The 10,792-nt window shown below is 42.1% G+C and overlaps 1 protein-coding gene across 3 annotated transcripts; it reads right to left on the bottom strand.

Moving 5' to 3' along the window:
- Nucleotides 1-1,082: 1,082 nt before the first annotated feature.
- Nucleotides 1,083-10,557, bottom strand: KLF11 (KLF transcription factor 11). 3 transcript variants are annotated; one of them, XM_063314406.1, is made up of 4 exons: nt 10,356-10,556; nt 6,967-7,227; nt 5,299-6,292; nt 1,083-4,460 (listed from the first exon to the last, which is right to left on the bottom strand). In XM_063314406.1, exons 1-4 carry the CDS (start codon nt 10,398-10,400, stop codon nt 4,168-4,170), a joined length of 1,593 nt encoding a protein of 530 aa, XP_063170476.1. In that variant the 5' UTR covers nt 10,401-10,556; the 3' UTR covers nt 1,083-4,167. The 3 variants fall into 3 exon arrangements, with proteins under 3 accessions (XP_063170476.1, XP_063170493.1, XP_063170485.1); XM_063314423.1 differs by lacking the exon at nt 10,356-10,556 and adding an exon at nt 6,574-6,668 and having other exon boundaries at nt 6,967-7,036; XM_063314415.1 differs by lacking the exon at nt 6,967-7,227 and having other exon boundaries at nt 10,356-10,557.
- Nucleotides 10,558-10,792: the final 235 nt, after the last annotated feature.

Here is a 10,792-nt window from a genome sequence, read left to right as displayed (position 1 = left end):
CTTTTTCTTCCTGAATTTCTCATCATTCCTTAGATTAGCATTTCTCAATCTATAGTAGGTATACCACCAGTGATGTGCTGAGATGGTCTAGGTCAGTGTTTCTCAACCTTGGCAACTTGAAGATGTGTGGACTTCACCCCCCAGCATGCCTGGCTGGGGAATTCTGCGAGCTCAAATTCACATATCTTCAAGCTGCCAGGGTTGAGAAACACTGGTCTAGGGGAAATATGACTATCTTCCCCCAAGAGAGAAAGAGTTGTTGTTCAGAGCAGCCAAGCTTCAGTTGGGGACATTGAGAGGAAGGGATCTGGGCATCTCAGCAGAGTTCCTGGTCTCCAGAACTGGAACAGCCTCTGGAAAATTTAAGCTCAGGAGCCAAAGTAAAATGTTTGCATATTTTTTTTGGTTTAGGCTTAGAATATACCCCACAATGCACTACTTCAGCCCCAATTTTATAAATAATAAAAATGATTACAAGTATTATTGTAATTTTGAGGTTCTTTCAACCTACTGTAACTGAAATAGAATTAACAGAATGTCCAAACATTGTTTCTTATCCAAACACTTTTTTTTCTATCTTGATGGGACCCAGGTTCTTTGATAGAATGAACTCTAGGAATTAAAGAATGAAATTTTGAGAATTTTATAAGTGTTGCAAAGGATGGCAAATGTTTATCCATTTTTCATAATTTTACACACTATTTCTTTGGACTGGGGGGGGTGAAGAAGAGGGTTGGGAACATTGAGGTTCCCAGCAATTCCCAGTTTGCTCCTATCAGTCTCACCTTTTGAGGTTTTTCTGAGGTTGGGAATTCCTGATCTTGGAAACAGCTTGCCACCGAAAGTGGGTTAGGGCTCAGGAAGTGTAATTTCAGATCTCCCACCACATTTATAACCCATCTCTGACTTCGGGGAAGTATCTGCAGATTCCTATGCTCGAGGGGACATAGAAATGCAACCTAAATTCTATACACATGCCAAGTATTAACATTAGCAACGGAAACTATAGCTATCTCCTATTCCTTTACTATTTCACGTTAAGAAGACTATCCATACAAGGGAAGAGAAAATGCAACCAAAACTATATGCAAATATCCACTTTACTAGAAGAGGAATTACAACACAGCCCTTGAAGAAATACAAAGAGTATTTGTGTGTGTGTGTGTGTGTGTGTGTGTATACACACACACACATACACACAAATAACAAGGATTTCACAATAAATGCTGAACAGAAAGTAACAAATAAGGTTTATTCATATAAAATATTAGGCACAATATTTTACTACATTGAACCAAAGTTCCCATAATCTCTAGCCAAATAGCCAATAATTAGGTCAGAAAATTGTTTGGAAAGGCTGTCAACTTCTCAACTTCAGTGGAATCACACCAGGGAAAAGTGGATTCCTGCCTGTGTGCTGTAGAAAGGAGGCAAAAAAAGTGGTTTCAAACTCATCAAACTGTTGCGGTCTGGTTATATGAGCTGAATTTATGCCACTTACATTTTTCTTACAAGCTTTAAAAATGAATGACTAACAGAATTCTCTTCTGTTAGTTAAGCATAAATGGGGGGGAGGGGAGAAACAACTACGTGATCTGTGCATTTATCAATTTGCTTCAGAAACACAAAATATGGCAAGTAAGGTTTATGAGTGTATGTAACAGAAGAAAACAAACACACACATGCATGTATGTGTGTGTTTATACACATACCCACATGCCATATATATATATATATAGATATAGATAGATATAGATATATATATAGTGGGCATGTTTGTGTGTGTGTGTGTGTGTGTGTATCTCCAGACACACACACACACACACACACACACATATATACATACAAACACTGAGCTGCAGCTTTTATTAAACATTCTTCTATTTCCACATCTAGTGACCAATCAAATGCAGCCCAGTCACTGTGACCCATCACCTGCCAGCCAGCTTTCTGTTCTAACATCTATCTAGTTCAAATTGCAAGAATACAAAAGCTTTCAAGCACCAGGCAAACTATCATACACGGCTGAGGACTGCATATGCATGACAACTTGGTTTAACCTCATTTCAAAGGAAGCCTACTTATACTTGATTTGGGAGTGTAAGCCAAAATGAAATATTCTCATCAATTGAAGATAATACTTAATCCATATATCCGAGTGCTGCTATGTTCTAAGGGAAAGAAAAATGCCTGATTGTTATGCTTTGCTTCATGAACACCAGTCCCTTCAAATTCAAATAGGCAGATAAATGCTTAGAATGGGCATCATGACAACAGTCCAGATTTTCAAATCATGTAATTTTGCCTACATCCCTTCCCTTCCAGCAAACTGGCAGATGTCATGCTGTTTTTAACATACATTGCTCCCCAGGTTGAAGTGATAGAAAAATCGTAACCACCTGATTTTCTCAGGCTGCTGCTACAGGTACAAAATAAAGCTAATAAAATAACTGACCAAACATTAACATTACCTAGGTGTTATTCTGGATCATATAGCAGATGTAGTTTTCAAAACACTCATTCCAGCAAATTCCTATCATCCATGGAAATATCTCAGATAGCTTCAGAATAAATAAAAATATTGCAAGCTTGACTTAACAAAGATAACCAATGGATACAGCAATTTTAAAAGATCTATCTAGTTTCAGACAGTAATGATATGTCAGATATACTATATTCATGTACACCATGCTTTCATATACTCAATAGAAACAATTTTCTCAGCCTGAAATGCAAAATTTAGCATGTCATCAGAGATGGTATCTCATGACCAATAATTTTGATTTCCCACGGTGCCCCCACAAAGACAAGTAACAATTATCTGTTACTTCAGTTAATCATCCAATGTGCTGTAGATCATGGCGCAAGAAGTTTTTTTTTTTATACAGCATTTTTGCTCCAAGCTAAGAACTTTTAAGGCAGCTTTAAAATACAAAATTTTCACTTCCAGGTAAGTCTATTTTTGTTACTTTGACACAGCCTACAAGTGATACCCATCCCCCTCATTTTAAAAGCACAAGTACTGCAACTCAAGAGAGACTTCAGTGCAGGACATGCAGTTGAATCCTTCCAGTGTCTTCCCCACACCCACAGAATAGCATCCTTAAGTAAGACAGATTACCTCACCAAACCCAACCTTGCCCTGGACTCTCCAGAACAGATTTTGGGGAGTGTCAGGGCAGAGAGGAATTGAAAGTTCCATTGCACAAGTGCCAATATTGGATTTGATCAAGAAATCCATCTGACTGAATATTGCAAATCAAACAGCCTCATTTGCTTTGTTCATCTTCCAAGAAAGGCTCATGTGAAAATTCTAATCATATGCACAGTTCCATCTGCAAGCCAACAAGTTTTGTCTACACATACATGGAACAGTGCTTTGGGCAGCATGGAATAATGGGTCGAGGGAAACTAATTCAGTGCCATTGCAGTATGGAGTTACTACACAGGCCCGGCCTTTTCAGCTTCGATGCATATGGTTGGTGTCATATCCAAGTAAGTCCTGAGCTAGCTGAATAAGCCAACTTTAAATACAATCTCTAGGTATCCATCCCCAGATATGGGAAAGAGTGCTCTAAACTAACTGTGGCATGGCAGGCAATCCTAAAGCAGATTGCCTCAGGTATGAAGTCAGGGTTCAGACCCAAGTTGATAATCAATCTGGGCTGTGTTCACCAAGAAGAACAGTTTCTGAGAGGTAGTTTCAATCTCCCATACCACTGCTTTCAGGGGATAAATGCAAGATCAGGCTGTAGCAGCTGCATTTGTACGAAGTATACAGAAAACTAGTATAAAACTGAAAACAACAAAGTCAGCCTGTTCACTTTCTATTAATTATTCTTACTCAAGTTAATATAAATTTTCATAGAATAGTCCACTGCTAATATGCTGTCCCCTCACCCCAAAATATATTTTCCTTTTCTGAAGTGCTGGTGATTCTCCCCAAAAACTTGGAAAAAAACAAAGAAGAAAAAATGTAATGTGACATGAAGTAGGGCAAACACCGAAGCAGGGAGAGAGGGCAGAAAAAAGAGGGGGGGAAAACTTTCCCATCCTCTCCAATAGCAAAGCATAACTTGTAGAAATTAAGTTAAAAAATCAATAAAAGCTGTAATCTTGGGAACCCTCAAGTTCATCACAAAATGTTTGTTTTGACAAGCTGGCCCACTACCTTGGCGGTAACATTGGTAGAAGCATGCTCAGAGCACTCTCGTTCCTTGGCTTCTCTAGAGCTGCAATTCTATTCAGTTTGCCAACTTCCGTCTGCCAGCTGGGAACCTTCTTGGTCATGTGACGGCGTGCGTGTTTTGTCAGGTGATCACTGCGCATAAAACGGCGGTCACAGACTGGACAGGCAAACTTCTTCTCCCCTGTGTGGGTTCTGCGGTGGCGAGAAAGCTCATCAGAACGGGCAAATTTTTTATCGCAACCTTCCCAGCTACAGGTGAAAGGCTTTTCTCCTGGAACAGTGGGGGTGGGAAGAAAAGATAATTCAAGAATAAATTTGTTGGATTCACCAATGAAGTTATGAAATAAACAAAGGAACAAACAATCAGCAAGTAACAAAGTCCTCGACCATAAAAAAATCAAGATTTTGCTGAGGCTCCTAAAGGGGCTATGGGGGTGGGGGGAACAGCTTTATAGGAGCATATTTTACCAATACTGATAAGATATAGGAAGCTCAATCCTCTTCGTATAGTATTAATACACTATTAGTATAAGGGGAAAGTTATATGAGATTATTTTGTGCACGTGTAGGAGTATATGTAAAGATTAAAGGTGTACTAAGCATTTTGTTACAAAATGTTCTATGCAACTCCACAGGCCATTCCAAGCATTCTCAAAATGGTCTGATAATGGGACCATTCTGAAGTCAATCCATTTCAGAACATACCACAGTGGAAAGTTGTTCAGTATTTTTTGTCAGTGTGCTTTTTCCATCTACTGCTTCTAGTTAAGAAGTCAAAAAATGAGACCTGTAAAAACCCTCCCCCCTCCCCTCTGCATACTCTGTAAAACTCAACTGCACTCTTTTGCATGCCTGAACAATTTCCTTTGCCTCTAAATCATAGGCATTTGCAGTGTTTCTCAGATTCCCCAATATGATACCATGAGGATACATCAGAAATATGTATCCCACAATTTTAAAAACTGCAATGCCATCTCTGGAGAGCACCACATTGGTGAAGACCGCTCTAGTGAGTCTCATGCCACTACAATCTCAGTGTTTATTTTTGATGCTTGACAAGCATCAGTGAGATTACAAGATACATCACATTCCTTCCGTTCTGTACATACCAGTATGAGTACGCAGATGGGCTTTGAGGTGAGAGCTTTTGAAATACGTTTTCCTGCAGCCAGGAAAGTTGCAAACATAATTCCTCCTCCGGGAAAAGTCTATTAAAGGTGCACTGCTCTGGCCAGAGGCAATAAAAACTGGAGCAGGGGCCAGAGGCAATAACTTGGTGTTCCCCACAGACATCACAGTTTGTTGGCACGGAGGTGCCTGGGCAACAGCTGCCTGTGGAAGAACCAACATAACAGTCCCCTGAGGCATGGAAGGTCCCATCAGGACAGGCTGAGAAACTGGAGCTGTGTGGGGTAAGATGGGTTTGACTGCTGCTGCAGTTTGAGTAGAAGGTTTTAATAGGGCAGGGACCATACCTCTTGGTCCATCCAAGGGGATCATTTGACAGATCACCTGTGGATTTGAGACAGGGGAGGGTAGAAGGGGGCTGGTCTTTTGCTGCATATCATTCTCACAATTCTTTGGGTAAAGAGCCTGCTGCAAAGCAAGTCTTGGAATTTCACATCCTTTATTGGCAGTTCTAGAGCAACCTGAGTCATGCAAGGAAGATCTGTGTGCAAGTGAAGTGTCACAAGTTAAGTTCTCTGCAATATTGCAATCCCTCGAAGCTCTGGAATGTTGTTGGCCTTGGGCCTCCAGCCAGTCTGCAGACCCACTGTTGCCCAATGAAACTTCTGGTTTCACTTGCACACCAGGAACGCGGGAGTAACCAGAACTGTTGCCTGTGTGACGGATCACACTAGTTGCCATGGCTCTGCAAAGCGGAGGAACAGGTTGCTCAGTCCTTGCTGGCATCTGGCTGGATGGCGTCTCCATGTTCAGAACAGATGGCTGGGTTGCAGCAAGAGTACAACCTGGAGGAGTGACTAAGCTGGCAGGTACATTTGCCTTGATTGCCCTAGATTTTGAATAAGTAGCTTGGGAGGAGGGCAGTGCTGTGGTGGAAGGCTCAACAAAATCTGGACTGTATGGTGGTGTCATACACTACATTAAAAAGGAAAAAGAAAGAAATCAGCACACACAGATCAAAATTACTAACTGTAGTTATGGTCATAACTAATTACAGTCATAATCAGTACTCTCTCATTCAGACCTCAAGATACTGATCTTACAATTTGAAAGGATGTTTACCCCAGTTTTGTAATCTATTTACTTTCACTTCATTCTAACGTCATATAATAAAGGTAATCATACATTCCAACATTTTTCCTTTGTATTAAAATCACAATCCTATGGTGCTTGAAAAGCAACATTCTCAGATGTACCTTTGTGCCATGCTGGGATTCAGTGGAACAATCCAATCCATCTGCTTCAGAAAATCATGCAATAGCTATTCAGTTCAGATTTCCCTACATCATAGCTGTAAATTGTACAATGTTTTGTCTTAGACTAAGTTAACAGGGGACCACAGAGAAAGATGTGATGTAATAAGCCAAAACAATCAGCAGCAGATTGTTATCAACTGCATTTGCAAAAAGATATGTATACCTAATACTGTAAAAAAAATTTGACACCCATTATCAAAAATCATTATCCCTCAAGTTCAGTAAAGCACTATTAGCAGATTAAGTGGGGAAAACCTGCTTTCTTTCCTCCTAAAAATAATCATTTCATGCATACTCATTTTCTTTCAGGCAGTTTTTTTTCTTTTTCCTTACCAGTGTGGATAAAAAGCTATAATCCTTGGGCATCTCACATGTTGGTTCATTCTGCACTGCAAAATCCCCAGAATCTGAGACAGGTGTAAGAGGTCTTATTTTTAATGGGTCACCCTTCTGTGATCTTTGACCCCAGGAGCTCATACAAACAAGGGTCTCAACTGCTTCTATGTCATTCCGTTCCAAGGTGCTACAAGTAGATCTTTCACTGTCATGACGCCTTCGTTCACGGATGGATTCGTAGATGTCCACAATGTCAACCTTGAGATGAGTGAATCATCACATTTTAATCATTCAGATAAGAAAGCGAATACATTTTCACTGTCTGCTTAAATATTCATCTCATGGCTCAACATCCTGATCCAACTTCCTTAGCAATTTGGATGCCATTCTGAGGTTCTTAAGACCTATAGAGAACTTCTACCCATTGGGTTACAAGAGCTAATTAACTAGCTCTGTATAATATGACAACTTCTCACAAACAAGGCAGGCTTGTGCATGTAGCTGCCCCAACCCTTGGTGGCTTTTCAGCATTTTGATTGCTGTATTTCCAAATACTCATTTCCTAGTCAACTTTTGGATTAAAAAGCTGCACATTAACATGCTCATGTCATTTTTTTCTCATTCTTTACATAATCACAAAACACAGTGTAAGCGTGAGTCAGTAGACTTTTGAGTACTTGACTTTTATCTGTACTGAGACTAAAATATCTACAACCTCTAGTTCCGGGGCAGCACATGACACCCAAAAGCCTTCAAAGCATCCCTCAGCATCCTCCAAAAGTTGTAGCCAAACTGTCATGTTGAATATAATGAAAGGGGAAAATTCCATAATACAGAGGGAACAATGTATTAAGTGCATTTAATTAAATTAACCAGATTCAGTTTTTTGTCTTAACCCCTAAACTTTTTTTAGAATATGACACCTATCCCTTGGTTCAAAACAATGTTAAGCAACCTGGATCTACAGGAACAGATATATTTCCTTTTTTATAGGCTATCATCAAAAGTTACAGCTAAATGCTACCTTTGTAGCTATAAACAGATGCCTGCAGTTACTAAGTCCACTGAAAATGCCCCATATGCTGAATCCTAGCTAGAAAAAAAATGTGATCAGCTAGTTGGTAATAAGCCTCATAAGAATACTTAGAACAGATAGCCTTTTCATGCTCCATTACACTATTCACCGATATCATATACAGAGACTTGAGTAAATACTTAACTGAAGTATACAGACTATCACTTAATAGCCAGCTGTGTGCAAGTAAATCCAGGTGTAACCAATTAGGCTTGCATGTGTATATGGTGAAAAAGTTGCCAGTCACAAGCAGACTACATGTGGGCACCAAATATGGTAGATACTTGATTCATAATATGTGAAGCCAAAAATATCTTTTACGCAGTTAAATCTACATGGAATTTGCAATTAACTTAAACTGTAATCTCCAAGTTCATACATACATAAATGAAATTAACATTTTGGAGTGAAGGAGGAGTAAAAGTAGACTTAATACTCATTCAATTAGTGTTTGATACTATTGTTTAATGTTAAATTCATGATAATGATCCAAGCAGAAACTATAAGCCATTTAACTATTAACAGATTTAACATGAAGTAAAAGGTACCACAATATCAAGCAATATAAATAATTAACACAAGGGGACCTTCTACGATTTTTTTCAGTTATCAAAGTATTTTCCAAGATGATACTATTGGGGAAAACAAACATTTAAGAAGAAGTCTTTTAAATCAGCTTAAACAGTTTAAAACCTAAAATACATTAATAACCTGAGAGAGAGGCAGGAAGGAAGGAAGAAAAGAAAAGAAGGAAAGAGCAAGCCTGGGCCTGATTTCCAGACAGAAATGCAAGAGCGGAACTGCAACAGCCTCGTAGTGCGTCCTTAGATCACCTCCTTCCACCGAGACACTGCAGTGGCAAACTGGATGCAATGACACGCGGCTGCAAATTACTGCTGCACAAAGATCGGAAATCCCCCTCCACTTCACTGTACCAAACTACGGGCAAACATTATTAAATAATGGTTATTATAATTTTTTACATTTATTCCCCCTCCCCATGCTGTTCATATGCCCGCTTCTGTACTTCACTTTAATGAAAAATATAGGAGGAGGAAGAGGATGGAGAGAGGGACTGACATGAAGATTAGTCAAAACTACAAGGCCTGTGACATTGGGCCAGAAGGAGGTGAAGCGCCTCCTCCTAAAGGAGGTGGGAGGATTTCTTCCCACCTCATGGGATCTAGAGTACAGTAACCAAATATAGTTCAAGGTTGGGGGGGAGGGAAGGAGTGGGGAGACGTCATGCATCAAAATAGCCATGTGAGCAAAATGGGTGGTGGTCCCTGACTGAGCCACTGCTGGGAAGCCCTCTAAGGCACAGGAGCTCTGTCCTCAAACCAGACAGCTCAGCAGGCAGGGAATGCCTGACAAGAGCCAAGACACCTTCTCTTGAGAGGCACTCACAAAGCTGGCTGTGGTGGGGAAAGAGAGAGAGAGAAAGGAAGGAAGATAAGGAAGCCCCTCCCAAACCTACCAGCTGAAAGAAGAGCACTTACTGTAATCCCCTGGGCATGAAGTCATGCCATTAGCAAGCAGCTGTGGATCACAGTCAGCTTAGATTACTCATGCTAAAGCACTTTATTCTGCCCACACCAGCCAGCCAGGTCTATGCATGGGGCAAAGCCTCACCTCCCTAGAGCAAATAAAACTGCAGTCCTTTATTCACCCTCAGAAGGGGACTTACTTCTAAGCAGGCATGCCTAGGATTTGGCTGGGAGAATGAGAAGCATCCACCGTATCCCCCAATATTTGCTTAAACACAGCCCACAGTCTTCAAGCGGGGTTACGAAGGAAACAGCATTCGACATTCCCCCAATTCACACACGTCATTCGGTCCAGATAAGTTGAAGGAGCCACCCCAGCTCGAGTTCCTAGAGAGCGAGCCGCCGGGGAAGGGCTATGGTGGAGAGGCTGAATCAGAAGGGTCGCTCCCGGCCAGATTAGCTGTCCCACCGCAGGTGAAGAAGAGGGCAGGGCTGCCTGAGCCCCGGACACAAGGAGAGCGCGCTCTGGAACCCGTCGCGCCCCTCACCTCAGCGTCTTGGTCACCCCCGAAATTTGCAAATGCAAATAAAAAAAAGAGCCAAGGTTAGCCCGTTTGCTCCGGTCCCTCCCGAGGTGCATCAGCGGCTTGGCCTCTGCTCCTCCGAAGCCCTTGCTCCTTGGAAAGTCACGCCGATCAGATCAGAACTCAAAGGGGGAGAAGGCACGTCACGTCGAGCCACTTCAGCCTGGGAGGTATTGGGAGAGGATCCCTGTTCTGCCCCCTCATGCCCGCATCCCGCCCGGTGCAACAAGTGGTACTCACCGAAGGGGCATCTCCCATCTCCTCGCTGCAAGGAGAGGTATGCATGGTAAGAGCTCCCGCAGGCAGCAACGATATGACAAAGCCAGCCGGAGCAATCGGCCAGAACCACCTCCCTCCCGCCCCTCCTTCGAGGGAGGCGAGCAGCCAAAACAGAGGGAAGCACACCAAAACACTCCATCCAGCAAAGCAGCTGGGAAGGGGCGGAGGAGGAGGAGGAAAGAACGAAAGGGGAAGGGAAGAAGGGCCCCGCCAATCACAACACGAGCTGCCTCCTGGCCAGCCAATGGATTTCCTCGGGCGGCGTGATAGCCTCGTGCAGCTATGCTGATAGCAGGAAAGGACCCTCGTGGGCACGTTTGGCGGCGGCGACGGCCAAGCCGAGCCACCCTCTGGAAACTAGGGGAAAGGTCGGCGCGAGGAGAGCGGGAAGGCGGGGC

Source organism: Candoia aspera, chromosome 1, assembly GCF_035149785.1.
Source record: "Candoia aspera isolate rCanAsp1 chromosome 1, rCanAsp1.hap2, whole genome shotgun sequence".
Taxonomy (NCBI): Eukaryota; Metazoa; Chordata; class Lepidosauria; order Squamata; family Boidae; genus Candoia; species Candoia aspera.
This window is presented reverse-complemented; position numbering and strand designations above follow the sequence as displayed.

Coding starts and splice junctions, on each gene's coding strand:
- KLF11 (XM_063314406.1), bottom strand. CDS start 10,400: ATGCATACCTCTCCTTGCAGCGAGGAGATGGGAGATGCCCCTTCG. Junction 7,228..10,355: donor AGATGGGAGATGCCCCTTCG/GTGAGTACCACT, acceptor ACTCATCTCAAG/GTTGACATTGTGGACATCTA. Junction 4,461..5,298: donor CCATCTGCGTACTCATACTG/GTATGTACAGAA, acceptor CCACTGTTCCAG/GAGAAAAGCCTTTCACCTGT.